The sequence below is a fragment of the Diceros bicornis genome, chromosome 2 (genome assembly GCF_020826845.1).
Source record: "Diceros bicornis minor isolate mBicDic1 chromosome 2, mDicBic1.mat.cur, whole genome shotgun sequence".
Classification (NCBI taxonomy): Eukaryota; Metazoa; Chordata; class Mammalia; order Perissodactyla; family Rhinocerotidae; genus Diceros; species Diceros bicornis.
In genome coordinates, this window is record NC_080741.1 from 33,010,432 (window position 1) to 33,037,079 (window position 26,648).

Sequence of the window (26,648 nt, forward strand, 5' to 3'; positions counted from 1 at the left end):
CCATAACTAACTTAGGTTTTTCACATAAACAGAGATGTAAAACTTAGGGTATATCTGATGGGTTTAGAATTTTTTTTTTTTTTGCTATTAATAACACCTGTTAGATACACTAGCTGAACATTGTAGTGGGTGCTGGTTGTTCAATTTTAAAAAATTCTCCTAAAGGGTTGCAATTACATGTATTTAGATTTTTTTTTTTGTCTCTTGCTTAAGTATCCCAACTGGTCTTATTGACCTAAATCTTTCATGTGACTTTCCTCTATGGAATCTGTATAAGTTAGCAGAGGCTGAACTGCTGTTAAAAGAATAAAACAAAACAAAACCTAAAGATGTGTAATGTCTCAAACAAAATAAAACTTTATTTCTCACTCATGTCATAGACTGATGTGTATGTTTCCCAGTCGGTTGTGCCTTTTCTTCATGCACTAAGTGAGGGACCCAGACTCCTTCCATCTTAGGGTCTGCCATCCATGAAGGCCAAATTATCACTTTCATCTAGTTTGAGGAAGGGGTAAGAGTGTGGAGAAGGCAACACCACTTACATTCTGCTGGAGAGAACTTGTCATAATGCTGTGACTAATCCAAGGTGGCTGAGAAATGTGATCCCCCATGGGGCAGCTGCTTCCCAGATACCAGTGTATTCTCTAGAAGGCATAGAGGTCAGGGGTTGGGATGGGTTTTGATAGAGAGGCAACCATCTCTACTTGAGATTCCAGACTTCAGAACTTGGCCTGCCTGGGAACAGTCACATTTTATGAGAACGGAAATTATGCAGATGTGAAATTTTGTGACAAAGGTGAATATTACTTCACTTCATGAGTAAAATTTAAAGTAACGTGAACGCGATCCCACAGTAAAATTTTCAGTAAGAATCACCTAATTTCAAACCTGGTGGCCAAGTACATTGTAAGCTGTTAATACTATTGATAAATGGGGCACCACTTTGGACTGATAAACATAAATGCCCACCATCCTTTTTCAGGATTATTCTAGAATAATGTGAGGTCTTTAAGATATTATCTACCTTTCCATAGGAAGCAATCAGCCTTGTTTACCCAAAGTGTTCTTGGACTTATATTCATGTCGATGCTTCTAGTAATATTCTAACTTGCATATCTAAACCGCCACTTTTGTCCCCAGTGTTAAAAGGGTCATCATCCAGTTAAGGTACTTCTGAGCCATTTTTGTTGTCATTGCTTTTCTCACTTTTGTTATCATCAGCAACACCACTTACCCAGCATTTACAGGGTCCGGGCATTGACCTAAGTGTTTCGTTTATCTGTTATTTAATAATCCTCACAAAACCTTATAATGTAAGTATATCACTCTCATTTGACCATTAAGCTCATTGAGTTTCAGAGACTAAGACACAGTTAGTGGTGGAACTAAGATTTAATATATTCTAGCTGGTACATAGCTCTTGCCCTTTCTTCCACAATATGGTGTACATCAGACTAAGAGCAATATAGTGAGTCTATTTGATGTTTGGGTCTCATATCTCTAGACTAAATTAAGTCACGTTTCTTGATCCTTAAATCACACAGTGGAGGTGTTTTCATATTCATTTTAAAACCATTCCTAATCCAAAACATGGCCTCCTCACTTCTGAACAGAGGCAATTCTTGCTCGTGGTACCTTTGCATGCTCACAAATGCTTTAAACAACCTTTTCCCCCACCCTTTCTTTGAACATCAGTCTCCTTTGTGAATGAATTTGCAAGCATCTTGAAGAAAATGGAGCACTGGGCATTAACCATTTTGGCTTTGTAGAGGAGAATCCAATCTCCTGTGACAAAGAGTGGCAGGATTGATATTTCTTGTGAAGGCAGTTTAGAAAGAATCCATCTATTACCAACTTTAGCAAGGCTTTTCATTCTATCCCACACTACCAACTCATGGGTAAACTAGTAAATGGATTCAGCCGATACGGATTTTCTTATCTGCTGGGTTTGCAAACCCATGTTGTCTTCGACAGCTCTTTTCTTGGTCTAGCCTCATTGAATCAGTCTTCAAAAGTGGTGAGAAGAACAAGCTTTCAAATCAGACAGCTCTGAGTTGGAATCTTGGCTCAGAAACTTCATAGCTGTGTATGATGTTTGAGAAATTACTTAATTTTTCAGTCCATCAGTCTTCAATTCTGCAAATAGAAGTGATGATGCCTAAAGATTAAATAAAGCAAAGCAAATAAAAATACTCAGTATAGTGTCAGGAGACTGGTAGGTCCCCAAGAGTTATTGCTACCTTAATTTGTTCATAAAAATATCAGTTAGGAATGCAGCAAGCAACAGACAGTGTGAAAATAGCTAAAAAAACCAGGGTTTGCTTTTTCTCACCTAAGAAGTCTGTAGATTGATGGCTGCTGGTGTTGTTCAGGAGCTCCATGACGTCAGGGCTGTAATCTCAGTGATTCTCCTGTCTTTGCCCTCATGCTGGCAAGATAGCTTCTGTGGCTCCAGATATCATATGCATGTGCAACGTGAGAGGAAGAGGGAGGTGTCAGCTGTGCTTTTCTCAGTTGTCAGGAAAACACAAAAATTATGTGGAGATCCCTCAGCTATTTTGAACTGATGCCTCATTGGCCAGACTGTGTTGCTTGACCATCCCTAGCTGTAAGAGAAACTGGGGAAGTGACTATTTAACTTTCCCAGCTTCAATAGAGGACTTGGCCGAGGACCCTGTTCATGTCTCGTTTGGGGGTGGGGCAGCATGGGAATGGAGGTATAAAAAATATAAAAGAGGAATGTGTGTGATATTGTGAAAGCATGGTGGAAAAAATGACTACAAAAGAGTAGGGCTGAGGATTAAATATCAGAGAGGAAAGAGTATTTGAGAAAGAAGCTAAAGAATGGATGATGGGCAGAGAAAGAGCGGGGGTGTTTCCAGGCAGTAGAAATGGAATGCAATGACACATGGGCTTTACATGTACTTCATGTTTGAGATTTTGGTGGAAACTTGGAGTGTGTGTGTGTGTGTGTGCGTGTATGTGGTGGGGCATAGTGTAGTTGGTGGTGGTAGGGGGAGTGTTAAGACTGGAAAGATAAGTTGGAACTAGATTTTAAAGGGCCTTGTGCATAGTGGAAAGCAGATTGGACTTTGTCTTGTAGTCAGGGTAGGTACTAGATGGCTTTCTACAGGGATAAAATAATGAACTTAGGTTTTGAACTGGAGGGAAAAAGTATCAGATGCAGGTTAGGCTTAATGGGGGATTGGGCTAAGGCTGTGAGTTAAAAAAGAGGAGCCAGCAGGTATCAGACATATTTAGGTGGTGGACATGACATGACTTGTTCTGAATTGCTTGAACAATAGCAGAGAGAAAGGAGTTAAAAATAACCCCGTGCTGTCTAGTTTGGGTACATGATGATGCATTGAATAGAGAGAAGGAATCCTAGGAAAGGAGCAGGCTGGAGAGGAGAGTGTAGTGAGTTCAGTTTTAGATATATAGAGTTGAATGGATCTATAGGACTTCTAGAGATTGGAAATCAATCGTAAAAAGTTCAGGAGAGAGGTTGGTGGTGGGTACAGTTACAGAGTAATAGCTGAGATCAGCCTAGGGCAACATGTAGAGTGGTGGAAGCCAAAAATGAAGTGACAGCAGGGGGTGAGAAGAAACCAAGAGGGAGTGGCCTTCTAGAGGAGCAGTGTCAAATGCTTTAGAGTAGAATGGAAGAGAAATGATTGAATCTCAACCCTAATTTAACTTTTCATTTGCTGTGTCTCTGACATGTCTCTCATTTTGGAATGTACCCTTGTCTAACCCTAGTTTCTTTGTTATCTGAACTGTTGCCTCTGACTTTCCATTTTGTTTTGTACAAAGTAGCAAGTTATCTTCCCTAAGAGAAATTCCCCCAAATAAAATAAATACTAGATTTTTTTCTACTACAAAAGCAATATATGCTCATCATGAGAAAAATCAGAAAATAAGTAAAAATAAGAAGAGCAAAACTCATAATCCTATTACCCAGCAATAACCACTGTCAGGATGTTGGTATGGACTTTTTTAGACCAGTATTTTTAGACACACACAAACACACACACAATTAAACATAGATTAGAACGCTCTGTATATACATTATTGCAGCCTACTTCCTTAAATAACACAATATATCGTATCATAAAAATATTTGTGTTAATACTCATGTAACAGCATTGCTTTTCATGGATGAATAATATTCCACACAATGTCTATATAATTTTAATCAATTATTCCCTTAATGTTGGACTTCTGGGTTCCTTCTGGTTTTTCCCTATTATAAACAGGGCTGCAGTGAACATCCTCGTAGACAAATGTTGGTACACTTTAGTAGATAAATGTCAACGTTAGGAAATGTCTTTAGGATAAATGCGTAGAAAGGAAGCAGTAGGTCTTCGGATATCCTTTTCAGAGTTGCTCTCAGCTTCCTCCCACACACCCAGATATCTCAGAGGCTCCATGATGGACTTCTCCTAGTCTCCTTACAATTAATACAAAGGTGCCTCTCTGCTCTTCTCTGCATTTATTTTCAGGATACAGAGGCTTTCCTGAGGAGCCACCAAAGTGTTTGGAGCCTTGTGAAGGGAGAACCAGAAGCGAAGGTCAAACAGAACAGCAGCTCCTCTGAAGACCAATTTGATAATGCTTGATAATGCTTTCCCAATAAGGAAAGAGCTTGTCACAGAAGCACGATCAGCTATTACCTCTGAAATCAAAAAGAGAAGAAACAGGTTAAATCTCTTGGGAGGGTGATTTAAGTTACCTAACATGAAATCATTTCCTGTTAGTGTAGGCTATTAAGCTTTGAAATGTGTTCCTGGGTGTGACTTTGGAGTCTTATCTGGAGACCTTTAAGCATTTTTAGAATGTCTTTTGGCAGAGGTGGTTACGTGGACTTGTATTAGAATGAGATGCTCCTCTCCGTGACCTCATTGGGCTGTTGCTAAGTGTATGAAGTCACTCTTCAACCTGGGAGATGTGCCATTACTCAAGGTTTATTGTACTTTGTTCAGGTGATTATCATTTAAGCCCATTTTCTGTGTATCTTTGTGTGAATCACTCTATAGAGTAGATTGAAATCTGAAGTTATTTTTCCACTTCAATTCCTTTGTCCATGAATAGTGCTTCTGTGAGAAAAGAGATCAGTGTTGTTTATTTTTGCTACTTTTGTTTTCTTATAGTGGGAAGCTTTTTCTATCAATACAAATTCCAATTCTTTATGAAAGATCAGAGTTAGTCACATATAATCTGTATATCCAGCGTTACTCTAAATGACACCATTTTCAACCTCCTGCAAAAATCACTTTGATTCTAATCTGTTTCTTCATTTCTTTTATTTTGGGCTTTCTTTAGAAATATTTTCCTGTTTCCTTTTTCTTTGGGGCTAAATGCCTGAAGGAGAAAGTATAGGCGGACAGCTGAATATTTTTTTCTTTTCAATAAAAGATCATAGAAGGTGCCTGAGGAGATTTAGACCTCAGGAAAACTAAAATGAGCCTTTTAATTCACTCTTCTGGGACTATTTTACTATTTTTTTTGGCCTTTGTGAGCCTCTTCTTTCTTTCCTTTAAGTATTTTGTCACTGAGAACTAATTTCATTTTCTAGTGCTACGATGATGGCAAGATGTGATTAATAAATGAAGAAGGGAGGGGTTTGGAATCAAGGAAATATGACCACATCGTGTTGGATTTTCGGCACGGAAGCCTTTATTCAATTGTGGAAAATATTTAAAGGGTAGCTAAGTTCTTCTGCCTTTTTGGATTTCATGTGAAAAATATGACAGTAGGGAACAGCCAACTGCCCCCCGAAAGGTCTCTAATTTTTGGTACCCTTGACTGTATCTTTTTCCAAACTGGTATGAAAATTTATAGCGAGCACCAGAGGGCTATGTACCTTTACTTAAAATAAAGATATTGGTTTCACCAGAAAGAGACCATTGTGGGAAACACCGGATCAGTCGGAATCAGCGCAAATATGCACAATGAGGAAAGAAAGAAGCTCATCGACCTGGGGCTTTGGAGACCTGTACTGTGTTCCTGACTGCCTGGAACTGGCTCTGAGGCCTTGGGCAACTCGTCGTCATCCTGGGCTTTACCGTACTAGTAGAGGAACTAGTCTGAGAGTCAGGTATCCTAACTTCTCCTTTATGGCCTGTTGCTAATTTACTGGATGTATACTTGTGTAAGCAAGACTTTCTCCCATCATTTTCTCATGTGTATAATAATAGGAATATATCCTTCCAAATTACAGACACATTCAGGTAAGCATTTAGTATCAAGGATTATACAATTTTCTTAAGTGCCCCTAAGTGCTCTGAGTGTATTTTAAGTGTCACTTTTGAAATCACAAAAGAAGTCTGAATTTGTGGAAGAGGAAATGGGTGTTGATGATTGCTAAAATCCTGGATTAAAAAAAAAAAATTGAATCACTGAGTGGTGAACCAACTCATAGGCAGCAAATGATTACTTGGTTGAAAACCCAGCAGGTAGACATAGGGCATGTGGGAAAAATTAAGAGGTAAAAGACAAAGAATTAGGGGTAGCGTTCCTCTCTGCTGAGTTGGCAGGTCCAGGAGAAGTTGAAAAGTTGGGTGAGATGTAGCGTCTTCTAGAGAAGGCTTGTGTGTTTATTGTCCTTCCCCATGTAAGGCCTCTCTCTTGTTTTTCGTTCTTTTTCTAGCTTTAATCTTTGACCCTCCGTAATCCTTTTCAACTCTCCTCTTTCACATAGACACCTACTCTAATGTGTTTTCCTTAAAGATACCCATAAAATGTGTCATCTTGTTTTGTGTTTTATACTATGGTTCTCATTCGATTGCTTATTTTACTCAAAACTATGTCTTTATTATCCACTCATGTTGTGTACAGCTGGTTTGCTTCTAACAGCTGCATAATATTCCAGGTGCACAGCCACCATATTTTACTGATTCGTGTCCCCAGTGGTAGGCATCCAGAGTGTCTCCAACTCCCAGCTACCACAAGCAATGCTCCATTGTGTCAGAATGTCTTTGTGGGTATATATTTGGGATTGGATTGCCTGGTTATAGCATATATACATAGTGTAAATACTGCCACATTGCTTTCTGGAATGGTTATACCTATTTATGTTATATCAGCAGTGCAAGCAGGTTTATGAGAATCATTCTAACCGTTGCTTGAAATTGTCCCCCTTTCTAAATTGGCTACCCTAATGGGATTTAGTTGCATTTCTCTTATTAATATTAAATTTGAGCATCTCTTCTTATATTTCTTAGCCATTTGGTCTTCCCCTTTTGTGATGTGTGTATGTGTATATGTGTGTTTAATTTTGGATAACAGAATGATGTAAGTTTGGAAGCTGCCCTAATTCTTAATAGCTTCTTTATCTATCTAAAGGAATCAGCTGTTAATATCATTAGTAACTTACTCTTAGTAAAGACAATTAGGTGGATCCTTCTTCTACCCTCCACTCCCCCCCACCAGATGGAGGGTTAAAGGCTTTGTTACCACCAGTTTCTAATAGCCAGGAAGAGTTTCCAGGCATCCCATTGGACATAAGTTGGACACCATCAGTAGAGGTGTTAGCCTCATAGTTAGCCTAATTTCTCATATGACCTACTGCTAATTTATTGGATAAATTTGTTTAAGATTTTCTCCCTTCATTTTGTCATATCTAAAAGAAATAATAGGAATAGATACTTCCAAATCACAGACACATTCAAGTAAGCATCTAGTATTAAGAGTTATAAAATTATCCTTTTTCTGGGTCTGGCATGTAAGGAGCGTGGAAGTCATCTCCCCTGTCCACACAACCAGAACAAAATCAACGACTGTTTTTAGATCCATCAGAGAACCAAGGTCAGAGAGTAAACTACTGCCACTAAAATTAGAGAGACAGGCAAATACAGAGAATCACAACTTACCCGAGCAGAAATCCTTGAGCAGAAACCTCTGCGGGAACCAGTGCCAGAGCAGGAAAACCTAAGCTGTAATTGATGAATTTCTGGAGGCTCAGTGTGGAAAAGTTTGAGAGTTAAAAACTCCAGGGTGGCCCGGTCTTAGGGTGGCTACCACCTTTTTGTGAATTTTACCTCCAGGAGCCCTACCAGGTTCTCACAGTGAAGATGGGAGAAAAATCCCCTTGTGCTTCCAACGGAGAGAGGGGAAAAGTAACCATTTTGATATATGCCAGAGCATTCTGTTCCGCTTAACAAGGCCTGCCGTGAGAGCCTGTCTGGTGTTTTACCGAAGCATAACTCACCCGAGGGAAGGGAAGCCTCCTCTGGCCTTCCTATCTCACCTAAGAGGGGTGGGGTTGGGGCTGAGAAGCATACATAGAGGTCATAGCCCAGCAGCACAGGCTTGCTGCAAGACTGAGACCTGATCATAGGACTATAGAATGCTTCCCCACCTCCATACCTCACCACCACATCACTAAGGCCTACTTAGTACAGTTCCTTTTGCCCAGTGCATCATGTCCAGCTTTCAACAAAAAATTACAAGGCATACTATAAGGCAAAAAACACAGTTTGAAGAGACAGAGTCAGAATGAGACTCAGATATAGTGGAGATGTTGGAATTATCAGACTGGGAATCATAACTATTATTAATATGCTAAGGGCTTAATAGATAAAGTAGACAACAAATAAGAACAGACGGCTAATATAAGCAGAAAGATAGACATTCTAAGAAAGAATCAAAAAAGAAATGCTACAAATCAACACACTGTAACAGAAATGAAGAATGCCTTTGCTGGACTCCTTAGTAAAACTTGCTTAAATGCTTCTAGATGTTATGAGTGTATTCAAATATTATTTTTGAAATTATAAAACAAGTCTCAACTATCTTGTTTCTGTGAAAAACTTTGCTTTTCACTGAATACATTCCAGTCCCAGTTATGTTGTTCTTTACTCTAAAATGTCCAAGGAAGTGAAAAACAGAACTTGTGCAGAAATAGCGAGGGGAAGAGAGCATCACATAGTGCCTTGGAGACATGGCATACAACCAGAAATTAATTCTGAGTGAAATTAGCAAATTGTCATATAGAAATTATTTGGTGACAAATATTTTTGCCTTAATGAAGATGAATTCAGACTGTGGCATGAAGGATTCTGATATTAGCTGTAGAATTTGGATACCTAAAATTTGGGAGGTATGAATATGAAAATTATAGAAAATAAAATGTTCTAAAATACTAAAATATTTCACTTAAGATTTACAACACTTTTTTTGGTCAGTATATGTATTGTTTCCTCACCTTCTTTTTCCAGAGAAATCTTGCATTTCGTGCATTATTGCTGCTTGATTTTAATCGATAACAGCCATTAACTGTGTCTGGTTTGTGCAGAGACTGCAAATTAAAAAAAAAAGAACTAGGAACAGACAAAAGAAATATGTTAGAAGCATTTTATAATATATCAGCATAGTAGCAAGGCGCATCATTAATATACACAGTTTTTATTTTCTTTTTAAATGAGATCATCAAAAACATACTCTTGTGCAACTTGCTTTTGTCAATCACATATCATGGGCATCTTTCCAAGTCATGACAAATAGATTTGCCTCATTCTTTACCCATGGTATGGGTATACAATAATTTTTTTCAACCATTGCCCTATTTATGCGATCATCTCTTCCTTTGCTTTTAGGTAGAGTGCATTGGAAACATAATTATACAATGTGTCTTTAAGTAGTCATGCGAGTGTTTCTGTAGGGTTGATTATAAATGTAAGATGACAAAGTCACGGATTGTGGACATTTAACGTATTGACAGTGACTGTCAAATTGCCTCCAAAACGGATGTTCCAGCCTCCTTTCCTCTCAGAGCAAAGTACCTGTTTCTCACACATTTGCCGTCACCCAACATTATCAATCCTTTAAATTTGTGTCACTCCGATTGGCTTTAATTGGTATCTGGAGGCTTCTGGCTCAAAATGGTCAACTGATGATATGACTCTAACTCCTCTCCCTTCCATTAAAGTTGTAAAAATTTTTTTGAAAAAGAATGGAACTATAAGGAGAATAACTAAAGGTACTGTCAGTGGCTAGAGCTTTTGAAGGGTATGTGGAGGATGGAAAACAGATGTGATTGGGCTGAGGGAGAAAGCTCAGCAGAAACTGCAGTCCAGAGGAGCCTCAGCCTGTGGTCAACAAAGGGAGCTGGAGCGGGTCACGGAGCGTCATCAGAGTTGTGCACTGTGCAGAGCGGTGTTTCTAACAGCCCGGGCCTTTGGTCCCTCCTCCTAGGCCTCATTCACCAGAATAGCTTGTAACAATGGGCTTTTGCCCTTGAGCTAAGCTAAAGCACTTTTCTAAACAAAGTGATTTGTCTTGGGACAGATCCCAGTGAGAATACAGAAGTCTATGAGTGAAGTGGGGATTATGCGAGCGAAATCCCGATTTCCACAATAGACATGGTAGGGAAAACCCAAGAAAAGGCAGATAGATGCCCAGGAAGGAAATATAGCAAACTGTTCTATCCCCATGGTAATTGTGGCTGTGCCTACAAGATTTGCATGGCCCGTGTCTAAGCATGCTCCAGGATGCATGCCTGATGATGTGGTCCCATACTGCATCGTCCCAGCTAGAACCTGCAGTCAGCCTTTCCATTCAAGAGAGAGATGCTGTGTAGGCAGATGTATACAACTTTAGAGTAAATCCATGCTACCTCTCCTAAACCATAGATTAAAAAATATGAATGGACAAACAAGGTTTCACAGATATTTGATGAAAACCAAGAGGAAAAGCATGAGAGAACAAAGGTGAACAGAATAACTCATCTAAATTAAATAGAAAGAATTCAAATAATGGAAAAAAATTCAAGTTAGTGTTCTCAGTAAATAAAGAGCTTTCATCTATAAAACAGACATGAGTTTCTGAAAATCAAAAAATACATTAGTGACATTAAAAAAATCAATGAATGGGCTAAATAATAAACTGAATGGGACTGAAGACCATGTTGGTGTTCTTGACGACAGAATGAAGGAAACTTTTCACACTGTACAGTAAAAAAGACAGTCAGAAAATCGGGAGATAGTGGTAAGATAAGAAGCAGAGGTCTAGGCATCCAACAAGATTCTAATGGGAGTTACAGAAAGAGACGATAAAAAAAAATAGAAGAAAGGACATAGCTAAAATAACAATAGAAGTCAATTTTATTTGGTGGAAGAAATATAACTTTTCAGATTAAAAGTTTCCAGTAAGTGCCAAGCAGAATGAAGGAAAAAAACCCACCTGCTAGCTTACTGGAATTCTGTTGTTTGTCTGTTCAGCTTTTTTTCCTTTTGGTAACTGGCAGCTCCTTTACCATACGCTAGAATTGGCCAATTAATGCTTAGGGGATCCATGTAAAAGCTGGAGAGATTGGCTCTTACCCTTTCTGAGGTCTCTAGTGCTTAAGGACCCAGTGACTGAGAAACGAAAAGGGTCCTTTTTTTTTTATAACTGAGGAAGATTCACCCTGAGCTAACATTCGTGCCAATCTTCCTCTGTTTTCTATGTGGGTTGCTGCCACAGAATGGCTTCCAATGAGTGGTATATGTCCACATCCAGGAACTGAACCTGGGCCACCAAATCGGAGCACACCGAACTTAACCACTATGCCGCTGGGCCGGCCCCCCAAAAGGGGCCATTTTTAAGGAGAGTGTCAGCCTGAGAAAGAATCAACACACAGGAGACCAGGTCTGAGAGATGGGAAGAAAGAGACCCAGACCTAATAACATTGTTTAAACCATCCATGTGGCCATATCTGATTTTGGCACAGAATAGTTTGAGATGGGTTTTTGTCACAAAAGTCGGGATAATATACTTCATATATCCTGAGGGAATTCTAGTACTCTGAGGATAAAGAGAAGATCCTAAAAGCTTCCAGATAGATGAGGAAACAAATTATTTACCAAGGTGTAAGAATAATAGGGACATCCTACCTTTGGTCAGTGACCATGGATGGTAAAAGATAAGGAAGCAGTGTCTTCACAATGCTGGGAGGGTGGGGGAAGCTTCTGAAGCTAGAATTCTGTACTTAGCCACATTACCAATCAAGCATGAAGGCAAAATAAAGACATTTTTGAAAGTGCAAAAGTTCAGAAAGTTTATGAAAACATTGTAATGGTATATCAGCAGTATGAAAAAGGAGTAAGGCTTAAGAGAACTGAAGGAAGCTAGGAAGAAAGTAAGAGGTCGGTTGGAGTGGGTGTCTGAAAACATCTCCTCCAACTGGAAGTGATTTATGTATTTCTTATGTATCTCTCTTCTTGGTTCTAAAGTGAATAATACCTACACATATATAAAAATTATAAATACTCTTTACTGGTTTTCCATTTTTAGAATCAACTTTTATGGACAGAACACAGAAGACTGACAATAATCTAAAGGCAAGATAATGTATGTGCTTTAGAAGGTAGTCATTGCAATTGAGGACAGAGTGATTTGCTTTAAATAATTATGAAAAAATTATAACTCCTCTGAGTAAAATGTGGTGGAGTGGCGTCTGAATAGAGAAATGACTATCAGTCCACATTAGAAATAGAGCAAAGGGAAGATAGGGACACATCAGTTGGGAATGTTGTATTTGACCTGAGACAGCCACATCAGAAGAGAGGCATAGGTGTGGCAAGTTGACTGGCTGGAACCAGTATTTGCTCTCTAGGAAAGCATTCAGACCATTAGATCATCCTCATTTTCTCCCTCCTGAGGACCCTTCGTTACCCAGAATTGAATATGTAGTTTTGTTGTTGAGGTGGTTTTGGTTAGAAGGTACATAATGTACTGACTTGTCTGGGAAGGAGGATTATATGTGATAAAATGATGCCTTTTTAATGGACTGGTGCTTGTGTCTTAAATATTTAAAAAGAGAAAGGGAGGGAGAAAGCTGAAATGTTCCACTTTCATTTTCCCCATATGAAGTCGGTGTGAAAAGGCTTAGCCTCTTTTCAGAGAAATAAGTCTGTCGCAAAGTGCATAAACAACAGAAAAGAGAAAAAAAAAAGCTAATTGGTGATTAAAGGAGAGAAGTTCAATACTTTTTGACTGTATGGCAGAAGCTTACATTCTCAAGAATAAACAATTCTAATGAGGTCCAAAGACTAGAGGGCAAAAAGAAAATGGGATAGTAAAGAATTTCTAATAATCTAAAATAGCTAGGAAGAAATAAAGATAGTTTTAAGGCTTGATGTATACTGTATTGACTCAACTGGTTGAAAAATGAAAAATTCAGCCTAAATGTTAGGTTCTTTCTTTCTGCACCACAGCAAATAACTTTCTCTGAATCATCCTTTTCTCCTTTTCAACAGCTATAATTTGGTTTCTCTGACTTCAGATATTATAAGGTAAAGGAAATATGAAATCTCTAGAACATGAAATGGACTTTATCGCAGGCCAGTGTTGGGCAAAGGAGAAGGAATGGAGTCATCTTCAGTGAGGAACTGGAGAAGATCCCAGAGCTGTGCTCCTGAGAGCAAGTACTCAGTGTTCACGGAGTGTCATCAAGGGACAACTTTATGAAACCTACACATGTGATGACCGCATTGTGAATTAAAAAGTAGTATAGGATGAAACACAGAGAATATTTTAGAAATTGATGTATAAAAAAAAGACTGATCTAAGAACTTACTTCTAGAAAGGAGTTCATTTGAAAAAATGCTCAGTAAAAGGACATGGGAAGAAAAATGGGAAAACAAAAGCCTTGTGTGTCTCTTATGTGTATGTGTTAACACTGCTAGGATAATGAGGGTGAATGGGCTTCTCAGAGAAGACATTCCGGAGATTTATACGTAATACCACCTACAAGTTTTTGGAAACTTCTGTTAGTATATGACCGCCGCAAATGAACAAAGATATCAAGAGACATATTTGGTTTACACAAAGAGACTTGGAGTCTATTGAGAGAAGGGAGCCATACCCAAAATAATAGCTGATATTTAGAGTCCTTACTCTGTGCCAGGCACTGTGTGGAGTGCTTGTCATGTATCATCTCATTTAATTCTTACTACTGTCTTGTGAAGTAGGAGCCTTGTACAGATGAGGCTTTGAGAGATTAAGCAGCCTGCCCAAGATCTCACCAGTAAGTAGCAGACTTGGTGTTTTCATCACCTCCGACTGCTATGGCAAATACCACAGACTGGGTGGCTTAAACAATAGACATTTATTCTCACAGTTCTGAAGGCTGGGAAGTCCAAGGTCAAGGTGGTGGCAGACTTGGCTCCTGGTGAGAGCCCACTTCCTGACTTGTATTCAGCCACTTTCTTGCTAGTTCTCACATTTCCTTCCTTGATGTTTGCACATGATGGGAGAGATCTGTCTTCCTATTCTTATAAGGGCACTAATCCTCTCACGAGGATCCTACACCCATGACCTCATCTAAACCTAATTATCTCCCAAAGGCCCTCACCTCAAAATACCATCACCTTGGGGGTTAGGGCTTCAACATATGAATTTTGGGGAACACAAACATTCAGTCCATGACATTGGATTTTGAACCCAGACCTTCTGAGCTTGGAGTGATGCTCTGAACTACTCTATTACCATTACTATACTACTATCATACAACTATTATAGTATTATGGCATTAATGCTGCTACCATTATAGTATTGTAATATTTTCACTCAATAAACAGGAATTTTACCAATGCAAGGAGTAACATAACCTCAAGCACCTACATTTCTTTTTGCCTCAGCATCAAATAAAGTAATAATTAATAAATAAAAATTAAAATGACACCTGCAATTTCTGAGTAGTTAATGCATGCTGGATAATGTGCTTTACATATATCATCTCATTTAATTATATTATCAACTCTGGGAGGTATTAAGTAAAATGATTAAAAAGGCAAGTGAGGGGCCGGCCCAGTGGTGCAAGTGGTTAAGTGCACGCACTCTGCTTTGGTGGCCTGGGGTTTGCAGGTTCGGATCCCGGGCGCTCACATACACACCGCTTGTCAAGCCATGCTGTGGCAACGTCCCATATAAAGTAGAGGAAGATGGGCACTGATGTTAGCCCAGGGCTGATCTTCCTCAGCAAAAAAAGAGGAGGATTGACTTCGGTTGTTAGCTCAGGGCTGATCTTTCTCACAAAAAAAAAAAAAAAAAGGCAAGTCAGCATCAGAAAGCCTGAGTTCCAATCCCAGCTCCGCCATTTACTAGCTAGGTGTTCTTGGCAAGTCTTTTAATTTCACTGAACCTCAAGTTCCCCATCTATAAATCGACAAAAATAATACCACTTGCATCATAAAGTGGTGAGGCTTAAATTGCTAATCAGAATAATGTCTGGAACAGAGTAATTGCTCAAATGTTAGCTTTTTTTAAATTCCAATTTATAGGTGAGAAAACACATTCAGAGAAGTTAGAAAATTTGCTAAGGGCAATAGTTCTTATGTAGCAAAGCTGGGATTCTAATCTCTATATGCTTCAAACCTCAGTCTTTGCTCTTAAGCTCTCTGCGGTAATACCATTCTAGGGGTTAGCCTCACCACTCTGTTTTCTAAAGATCATTCAGGGTGCTTTTCTCCCTAATTTAAACTCCAGCACATGTAGTCTATGAACAGGTTGCCTGGTGTGCCTGGGCAGGTCAAGGTTAAGGCAATGAATAAATTAGGAAATCGACACAGTTGCAGATGACCCATTTTTAAAGATTGAATTTAAAAGCACTTTGTCTTCAAAGGAAACAGGATTAAGTGGAACTGCCCTGTTTTGCTGAAACATGGACCATGTATTTGAAGGAGCATTTAGAATATTTTATTTCCAGTGGTGGCTTGTTCATAAGTGCATAATGTTAAAGAAGGGAGCAGAGCTTTTAGTTTTAGTGACTTTGAAGTAAAAAAAAGAAGCACAATAGATTCCATAATCCATATCCAAAGTGCAGGATAGCATGAAGAAGTACAAATAAAGCATGTCCTGAGTTGTCATCCTCAGCGGAATCTCTTTGTAAGGAAGTATTAAAGGGTGGTGGAATGAGCTCTTTATTAGTTAACTATATGACTTTAGGCTTTTATTCTCTGTAATTTTTCTCTTTTTTAAAATGTTTTGGGAAACCATGGGATATCAGAGACCATGAGTTGTGTAATTGTGTGCATTTAAGTAAAAGGAAAAGGGTCTAACTAGTCCAATGGCAATGTCCAGAAGTTTATTTATTTATTTATTTATTTTGTGAGGAAGATCAGCCCTGAGCTAACATCCACGCTAATCCTCCTCTTTTTGCTGAGGAAGAACGGCTCTGAGCTAACCTCTATTGCCAATCCTCCTCGTTTTTTTTCCTCAAAGCCCCAGTAGATAGCTGTCCGTCATAGATGCACATCCTTCTAGTTGCTGTATGTGGGACGTGGCCTCAGCATGGCCGGAGAAGCGGTGCGTCGGTGCGCGCCTGGGATCCGAACCCGGGCCGCCAGTAGTGGAGCGCGCGCACTTAACCACTAGGCCACGGGGCCGCCCCCAATGTCCAGAATTTCCTACCCCAAACCTGCTGGGGATCTCATCACAGGATGGCACTAATTTTGTAAATTTGTCACATTCTGGGCCCAATCCCAATAGGCTCAGCACACTCATTTGTCAGTGCACTGCTAGTGGTTTCTTCTCTTAGGTGTGACTCATAAACTTACAAACTCCTGACACTGATATATAAAACCAGAAAGTCAATTGATGAACATACAGCTATCCCTACTTGCCAAAGGGGTAGACACATGTCACCAGGCAACTCATTATTTCCCTGTAGGCACAGACAACAAATTAGAGTCAGCTGGTTGCTTAGTGAAGCTGTAACCAGCCAAGATGAGTTACATGATTTAAATATTCAATGGCATGAGGCTAAGAAGGTTGATTATATCAATTCCACAAAGAGTGAGACCTGCCACCAGGACCAGATTCCTTAAATAGTGCTTGGGTGGGCACTGCCAGTGGGGATTGCTCTGTGTGACCTCAGGCAAATTACTTGCCTCACTGTGCTTCAAGTTCCCTATGTATAGAAATGTATGAGTAAATGGTTTAGCAAAGTACTTGGCCTGTGAGAAACCATCATCATCTTTACCATCCGGGCTTCAATTGCCCAACAGGCTCCTTTCTTCACATAGAAGTCATTCTGTCTCTTTCAAATGACTTTACACATCTCTGATTTTAAAAGTTTAACTCGCAGAGGAAAACATTTTCCCTGACTTCTAACTTCTCGTAGGTTCCAAGTAAAGAAAACAATAATGGGGCTTTTTTGTTTGTTTGTTTTTTTAGGGATGTCCATGTAGCCAAGTTAAAAATTGTTTAGGCTCTTTTGGTATTGATAAAACACACAGCATCCTGCCAGAAGTCTGTAGAAAGGGGACCTGTCAAAGTAAATCATCTATTTAACTTCCAAAATTCTAAAGTATCCTCTGGTATTGTGGTTTTTTTCTTTTCCTTAAATATTTATATCAAGATAAAAAGCATCGCCTTTTCTTGAGTTTTTCACAAATACGTTTCACTTTCCCGTGGAACAGAGGGCAGGCATCAGCTGGCTGCTCTCCCCTGATAGTAAAGACTACGCTTGCAGGGACGAAGAACAACTGGGCCGTCACGCTGCAGAGACAATTGATAATAACCGACACCTGCTTGAGAACCATTACTGCACGTGCAGTATTTAATTCTGCTGCCTCGGCTTTAGCTTTTTATTAGAAAACAGCCTTTGCGTCGCTGTAAATCTTCTATCTCTTTTTCCCTCTTGGCCTCAGACTGTGTACTTAGAAACCATTATCCCCTGTTTGGGGTGAGACGTTTGCTGGGGAAGCTTATGATCCAATCTCTTTGAGGAAAAGGAAAGCTACTACCTATGGTAATGTGGAATCGGACTCATAATGTAGTATTTTATTTTCAACATTTGGTGGCCGTTTACTTGTTTTCATTCAAATCGAGGAGTTAGAGTTTCAAAGTAAATCATTTTCCTGTTATGAGTCTTGACTTCCCAGTGTTTCCCCTTGACGTTTCTGTGAAATGTGTTATCCTGGATTAGTACAAAATCAGGCACCGATGCCTCAGTATTAAATATCACACAGCTGTATTAACTTTTTATGAGATGAAGCTGAGCTGCAAAACATTCTGTGTGGATTTGGGAGAGGATTGTTTCTGACTGGTGATTTATGATGACTGGGTTTTTATCTATAGTACTAGAGTTGGGCTGATCGGATTAATGCATTTTAGGCGTATAAACCTGAATTATAAAGAAGAGAAATATGTTCTCATTGCGAGCAATTCTTTGTAGGTGATGGTGTAACTGGATGCGTTTTTTAAGCTATTGAAATATACTCCGGATGATTGGAAAAGGCTTAATGTCTTGACTCTGTGGGATCCTAATATGCATATGTCTAAAAGGAAGTGGAATATAATGGCCTTGCCAAGGCTGTCTGTAGTTGACGGGACAGCCAGCGCCATCAAATCGTGGGCTGCACTAAATGTGATTAGGAGCTGTCACAATACATTTAGCCCTCATCTGTTAGAGAGAGAATCCAGGCCAAAGGTCATTTTCTACAGCAAAGTGGGCATTTAGTGCTTTTATTTGTGGTAATGGTAAATGATAGTTAATGAAAATCATTTATAAACCTTGTCCAAACCAGTGTTTCTCTACTGAAAACGGCGGCTGGCTGCCTCTTGGAAGGACGGTAATTGCAATATGGTTGATGCCATGTGATGGTAATTGGGCTTACAGCTTAATGAACTCTGTGTCCGGGAACTCATTTCCACAGAGTGGGAAAACAGGCTGAGGTAATAGCCCTCCCTGGTGGGCATGCGTACTCCCGCTTCGTCTAGTTGGCCTTTGTCACTTTGCATTTTGAAGTGGAATATTACCACCTTTGAAATGATGTGCCTAGTCTGAGGCCTTATACTTTTGGATTGTGGTTGACACATACCCTAATGATGATTAATAGCCTTTTCAAGTATACCAGTTGTTTTAAAGGTCATTTAATCTTTATGTAGCAGCTTAATTGAAATTATATCCTTCTTATACACCTGGCATTTATTTTGAGGGGAAAAGATACAGTCACTGCAAATTGATGAGAAATAATTTATTTGGTCTTCCTTCTCTTCCTTCAGATTTCCATTTTACTCTTAAAAATTTTTTTCCATTCATTATACTTCTTTCCCAGTAGTTGTGGTCAAGTTTCTTCTGGTGAAGTCCAATGTTTGCAGCGTCTTGGGTTGATTACATTTTGTCAATTTTTGGGAAAGAATGCCTGGCCGCTCACTCTTACTCTCCTTTAAATCATGGGTGTCTGAGTGGGAGAATAGTCACCTGCTTGAAGGTCTAGTGTTAGAATGAAAATGTTTCTGAAGACTTTCAACAGTCTGTAGAAAACTCAAAATTCAGAAAAATTTATACAGAACGGCTAATACTAAGTAACACGTATTAAGTACCTACTATGTGCTAAACCCTGGGCTAGGCCTTTGACATGAATTAACTCATTTAATCTTTGCAAGAACCCTATGCGGTCCATAGGGTCTCCCCATTTTGCAGATGAGAAAAATGGGAAAGAAAGTTTGTCACTCCCTCAAAGTCAGAAAGCTAATAAGCAGGGCTGTGCCTGGCCCATGTGGCACTGTGTGCAGATGAGGAAAAGGCTCTTACTTGGGATGGCCTGGCTGGTAGAGCACGGGATAGATTTAAGCCCCTGCTTGCACTTGCTGCCAGGTCTCCTTGCATATTGCACAACCCACACAGCCTAAGTGGCAGCCCAGCTGGTGAGTGACAGATCCCAAAATCAAACCTTGGCAGTGGAGCAGTGTTTTCTGAAGGAAATAGAATGTAATTTTCACTTTTCTAGTGGCCACATTTTCAAAAGTAAAAAGAAACAGGCAGAATTATTTTTAAGAATGCATTTTATTTAACCTAATGTATCCAAAAAATTATTTCAACGTGTAATCACTGTCAAAATTGAGATATTTTACATTATTTTTATTTTTTGTTATCTCATCCTTGAAGTCCATTGAGCATTTTATGCTTCTAGTACTTCTCAGTTTGGACTTAGCCACATTTCAAGTGCTCAGTAGCCACATGTGGCTAGTGGTTTGGACAGTGCAGTTCTAGAGTCCTAGATCTTATCCATCACCCCCTATAGTGGTTCTGAAAGAATAAGCTGAATTTACTCAAACCATCTTCAATTAAGAAAAGCTTATCATAAACAATCAAGTAAATCAGAAATTCCAAACACGGGTCCCTCAGGCTGCTAACAGGGTAATTATGAAAGCTTTGTTTTTGCATACAAAGGGTATATCAGTGCTATTATTAATATAGTCACGTCGTGGTGATACAGAGTCTGAATATCTATATTAATAGATTGTCAGCTTCTGCGGATCATTTAGTGGGTGTCTTTTTGCCACTCCTTCTGTTCTTTGCGTTTCAGCCACAGGATGGGCAAAGAACTTGAGAGAGAATAAGACCCAAACCAAAGAACTTTTGAACTTCTCAGCGTCTCTGGTAAGAGTAATGCAGACCTTAAAGACATTTCTCGACGACTGGTTCAAGGATTTTTGAAGATGTTTATACTCTGTAGAGTTAGACAAAGTTACCAGAGGCACAAAAATACAGGCTGAGCCCAGCTTCTCATCTTCTTGAAGCTCCTGCTAGCATGATTTAATGAATTAAATTTAATATATACAATTTTTCCTTAAATAATCTAGTTCATTCTTTTTGGTAATAGGGTATGAATCAGACTGCATGTCATAAGTCTATAACTGGTCATATCTTTTTGGAGAATGTTCAAGATTCCTTTGAAACTCTCTGGGAAATGATGACATCACTTGAAGGGTTTGCAGAGCTTTAATTACGAGGTGATTACTACGATTGCAGTCTGGGAAACCTGCCATATGATGGAGAGTGGTACTTGGGTGGCGTGGCCTGGTTTCCTTGAAGCAAGGACAGCTGTGAATAGTGTAGCATTTTGGAAGGAAGACAGGCTTCGAATCTTAGGTTTGCTGTGACCTCTCTTAATTTTCTTGTCAGTAACAAGGGAGAATGATCCCTGCTCCCTATGACTGTCATGAAGGACTAGTGAGAACTTAGGTAAAGCGTTCAGCTTTGTGCCCAGCACAGAGTAGATCATCCATAAATTGCAGCCATCGTCACTAGTAATAAAACTGATTGGCATATCTTTTTGAGTTGGTTATACTTTTTTTCCCATCAAAACATAACTATTAACAGTTATGGTTTACTGTTAACTGTGTCTTCCAGTACTCAGGGTCATGGTCCCACTATGTAGCTTGTGCTATTAGAAACACAGTAATGTCTTCCCCAGAAAAAGAATGAATTGAGAAGTTACCAGAATAAATTAAGATAAAGGTGATACTAATTATATAGAATTGTATTGGATAAAAAGTAGAACTTTTTGATATTATGGGAGTGGAAAGATTGCTAAAAAGCCAAGAACATGTATATATTTTACCTGCAAAATAGTATTAAAAGATATTATGATTTTTTTCTTTTCTTTCTTTCCTCTTTGCTCTTTTTTCCTTCCTTTCCTTCCTTCTTCCTTCCTGTCTTTCTTAAAAGGAAATGGGTTAAGTTGGTTGAAGGTCTGGGCTTGATGTTTTGGGTGTGGAACAGGGAGTTTTGTGACTATAAAAGTTTAAATCACAGATCAAGGTGATGTGTGTGGATTATGGCTGTGGGAATATTTTTATTCAAGAAATGCTTTTACTTTGAGCCACCAGGGTCTGGATAATGGGTGGATAACCTGCAAACGCTCCTAATCTTAATTTGTATCTGTTATTGAGTTGTGTTGTTCAACTTTTTGGAGTGTCTACCAAATACCTTTGAAAGAATGATATGCATTTTAGAATAAGAGTCAAAGAAATACAAACACCGAGGTGCGGTTGGATGCTTCATCAGTGAGGAAACTTTGGTGTAAGCAACAGATCCCAATTCTGTCCAAGGTAAGAAATAAAAAGGGAGTTGAGAGAAATGATACTGAATAGATGGCAGAGTGGATGGTGGACTGAAGGATGATGCTTGGCATTAGATTAGGAACAGGCAGCTCTTGGCATCTAACAATAGGCTCTACCTAAATGTTTTATCATTTCTAATCTTGTGCCACTTTGCTCAAGATTGAAGTTACAGTAAAGTGTCCAATGGCTGCCCCTTGGATGAGTCGCAGTGTGCCTGGCTTTATAATTCCACCAAGACTGAAAAGTACGTCTGGATGCTAAGTAGCCAAAACAGTCTGTCCATAAATGGGCACTACAGATGCAGTTTTCACTTAGGAGCAACTGTTATTGACAACTGCTTCCATTCATCCTAATTTTCCTTTAGCTCTCTATAGTGCTGATGTCCTAATTCACCTTGCCCCCTTTCATAGGGTCAGAAGTTCTTCTGTGGTATAGCCAGCTGCTGTGTCTCTGGTACTTTGGTGTTCCAAAACTTTGACCTTCCTGTGGCAGGCCACAATCTCAGCAGCTGTTGAAAATTTCTCAGTGGAACGGTGTGATTTTCCCTTCCAGTTTTTCTGTTCTCTATCTCTTGTATGTCAAAAAGGCAAGAAGAGAGACAAGAAAGAACAAATTATATTGCAGTGTAAGTCTACATCTGTAAAAACAGAACAAAACACAGCTCATAATGGTCTTTATACACTGAACTCCTCTTGGCAATTAGTATCTTAGTCTCATCCCTCTTTTCTTATTTTCTATAATTGAAAACTACCTTTAACACACACACACACATACACACACAGTGACGTGATTATAAAACTGTCATTGAGGTGATTTTTTTTCTCTAGCAATGAAATATGATCAGTGCTTTTGTAAGTCAACGCCCATGGATGGTGTCAGACATGACTGTGTGGTTGATGGATACAGTGGCGAGGCCTGCATGGTGTTTCCCACACATCTGTTTGAGGTGCTGCAAAGATAATTTTGACATTTTAATAGTGTCAATACACATTATGATTCAGAGAGCATTTTGTGTAATGCTAGGCACATAATAGGAGGTCAATAAATTCACATTATTTATTGATGTGGCACCTGTAGTGTGTAATTATTCATCCTTCAAGCCAATGATGAGGATCTAGCTGGTATTAGAAGTTGTGAAATAACCATCATTTGTTACAGTTGGTTCCTTTGATTCTTTTCCTCTGGAGGAGATTGCCATTTTTGAACTCCTTTAGCCATAGCTGCAGGTATAGTAGGTTCTCAGGGTGATAATATGAGGCAAACTGGAGAAGACACAGGTTCTGTTAGTCAGGTCCAAACCATCACATAACCTTAGGATAATAGGCCAAACTCTAAAAGCACCAGAAATTCCTGCACACGTCCCCAAACTTTTGTCAGTAAGTTGAAGAGTGGTTTTGTAGTCCACCTTCCTCATGATTTTTCTTCAGGTAGGTCTTGTTCTAATTTTCAGACATGACTGTGTGAACCCACATCTCTGGAAATGGGGTAGTGATAGTTTTAAGCTAACAAAATTGAAACTACTGGTGAAAAAGAGATGGTGAGTATTGGAAACCTAACTTCACTGAGGTTGTTTTAATCCCCTACCCACAAATGACTCTGGTAGCACTCTTTCAGTTGCTAAAGACAGAAAACTCAATGTAACTAGTTCTGGAGAAATGAAATATATTGGCTCACAAAGCTCAGAAGTTCTGGGGTAGGGCTGGCTTCAGGCTCAGTTGACTTCAGAGCTCAAATTAGAATTTGGTTTCTCTTTATTTCTTGGCTCTGCTTTCAGTGCATTTGCTCCATTCTCACATAGTGTCTTCCTTTCTGGTCACAGATGGCTGCCAAACATGGCACCAAGCCTATTAAGAGCAGTGCGAGTTTTCTTTCTGGAAGTCCCAGCAGTCTTACTAGCTCTGAATGGGTCATGCGTCCTTCCCTGGATGACTCTCTATGGACAAGGTGAACATCAAATCTTAATTGGCTTGGATCTGGGTTATGTGCTCCCTGCCTGGAGTTTGGGGTTGTAGACCCTCTCAAACTACCTCAAAGTACATTCCCATTGGCGAACTGTATATATGGTATCCTTTTAAATATAATATAATATAAATAAAATAATAGGACATAACAAAACATTAATGATGGGCTATCTCTTGGAGTGGCATTGTAGGTGATTTAAACATTTTTTTGTTTTTACTCTTTTTGTGGTTTCTAAATTTTCAGATGTGAGAGTGTAAAATTTTTATAAGTAGAAAAGTTATTTAAATGGTAGTTACACCTTAGTAGTAAAAGAACTCTATTAGTGCATTCTTTAAGAAAATAGTTTGATTTTTTTCATCCTGCTTCTTCCTTTGCATTTTTTTCTTGGAAAATATTTCTCCCAAATAAGTTAAAAATTTACCTATGCTCTATCATTTATACAGTATTTCTTCAATCCATTTAGAATTTATTTGGTGTGTGGTATAAGGTGAGACTCTAATTTGATTTTGTTTTCCAAATTAGCACATTTTTGGACAATATTGTTGAAAAATTCATTCCTTCTTTATTGATTTGGAAGGTTTACTTTCTTGTGCTTAAAAAGAAAACACAAGGACAATCTTACCCAAGTTCTTCTAGAGAAAGTCTCTGTTGTTGAGCTTATGTCAGCCAACCCTACATGAGTAAAAGAGAGAGAAAGCAAAGGTAAAGATTTAGGAAAACAGAAAAGAGCTAATGTTCCCTGCTTGGAGACTTGTACGATTCCTTGGAGGTAGCACCATTTCCAAAACCAAAGCTCTATCATCATTTAACAGTCTTGTTTGTTCTTTCCCCAAATCCTTCCTACTGTAACACCTGTTAATGTAGGAAAAAGCAGCCGATCAAACGTGGGAAGCTGTTTGTAAGCACTCTGGGATAATCGGTAAATGGCCCTGCCAAATTCACATCTTGTCCCACACGGCAAACTTTACAAATATAGAACTCTGAGGAAAATATTCATAACTGTACAAAGTAGTCCGTGTTTGTGCATAAACAAGACATTTATCGGAAATGTGTTTTAATTGTTCATATATTTACAGAGAACCTGTTTTAATTTTGCCAATGAAGTTTTATGTTTCAAAGCGTAGTCCTCACCATTTTGGAACAGTTTTTGATATGGTTCTAAAATGAAAGACTTTAGTGTAATTCAGATATGAAATCTTATGAACGATAAAAAGAAACCTTCCTAGCATCCCCCATAATAGTAACTCCTGAAAGAGAAAATTGCAATGAACATATGTTGGTGATTCAATCAGGGAGAATTTTTAAAGGCTTGATGATCTTTAGGTTCCTATGTTAAAATCATACATGGAACCATCTCTAAAGTTATTTCAATTTTAGAGGTTTCGTTGAGGTCAATAGGAATCTTGCTTGGGAAGGACTGCATTTTTAAAGATAATGTTGAATATTTTGTGCTTATACAAGTCAAGAATACTGTGGATTTTTGGTGATAAAAGACTGTAGAGTTTTGTTTATTTCAAAATCCTATTGCAGCACCCCCATTCCAGTCTACCACCATCCTAACTCAATTAATTTACTTCTCATACACATATCAGTATTATTCTTTTTAAAAGATCAATTGCATTCAATGTCATGTCTCTATTACTTTGTAGGAGATAAAATTTCGATGAATGAGCTAGAGTTTTCTCTCTTGAGATTTGTGGACTGAATGAGACCATCTGCATAGATATGTTTAGCATCTATTTAGATGTTTTTAGAGTCTGTTTAATTGATAATCAAGATTCAGGCCTGTTGATTAACAAATTGGTTTCTCTTTTATGAATTGTGTTTCCCACACTAAAAAGCGAAAATCCCTATGCCAAATCTCAGAACTCTTAGGAAATTGTATACTTGAAGTCAGTTGTCATGTTTAGTTTGAGTCTCTATGATGAAATATCTAATATATGTCACACGCTTGCTCCCCCTGGGAACTGGAAATGGGGGGGCCATTTAACATATAGGAGAGGCACACTACAGTGAGTTCATGATCATGTTCCATTTTGTCTTTATGGTTATTAACCTGGAGTTGAGGCCATGTATAGGGCTGGTAAAAGTTATTTTATAAATATTCCATTCTTCTTTGCTCTTGGGCCCAGCTGTGCTGCCATGATTATTGCCTCCATGTTGGATTTTCTCCTTGCCCTTATATTTTGTTCATGGGAACACTTGAAACACTTTGGATTCTGCTAATTCCTTTTTTTTTTTTTTTGAGCAAGGTGCTATGTGCTTCTGAAAACAAAGTCACTGTGTTATAATTAACTGACAGTTATTTGTCTGTTGTAAAGACTCAGTAAAAACAAAAAATAGGGCTGGCTCCGTGGCTTAACGGTTGAGTGCGCGCGCTCCGCTACTGGCGGCCCGGGTTCGGATCCCGGGCGCGCACCAATGCACCGCTTCTCCGGCCATGCTGAGGCCGCGTCCCACATACAGCAACTAGAAGGATGTGCAGCTATGACATACAGCTATCTACTGGGGCTTTGTGGAAAAAAAAAAAAAGGAGGAGGATTGGCAATAGATGTTAGCTCAGAGCCGGTCTTCCTCAGCAAAAAGAGGAGGATTAGCATGGATGTTAGCTCAGGGCTGATCTTCCTCACAAAATAAAACAAAAAAACAAAAAAACAAAACAAAAAGACAAAAAAAAATAAAACAAAACAAAAAAATACAAATGCTCAAAATGCATTATTGTTTGGGTCAAAAATTATTTAATGTGTATATATCTCTGCTCCTCACTAAGAATATTCATTTGTTTGTTTTTTCTTTGTGAGCCAGAATTGTCATAATTTCTGTAACCCCCAGTGCAGAACTCAGGACCT

At 38.9% G+C, this 26,648-nt stretch overlaps 1 protein-coding gene across 2 annotated transcripts in view; it reads left to right on the forward strand.

Annotated features, from left to right (window-relative positions):
• The window catches only part of LOC131413597 (pleckstrin homology-like domain family A member 1), a 159,674-nt gene that overhangs the window by 19,464 nt on the left and 113,562 nt on the right, over positions 1-26,648 (forward strand). Inside the window, exon 3 of one of the 2 annotated variants that reach the window (XM_058554203.1) lies at positions 4,503-7,037. The exons of the other annotated variant lie outside the window; for it this stretch is intronic. Within the exon in view, the coding sequence (XP_058410186.1) occupies positions 4,503-4,619 (117 nt within the window). The 3' untranslated portion in view covers positions 4,620-7,037. Of the gene's footprint in view, positions 1-4,502; positions 7,038-26,648 lie in introns of those variants that run through there. 2 annotated transcript variants of the gene reach the window in all.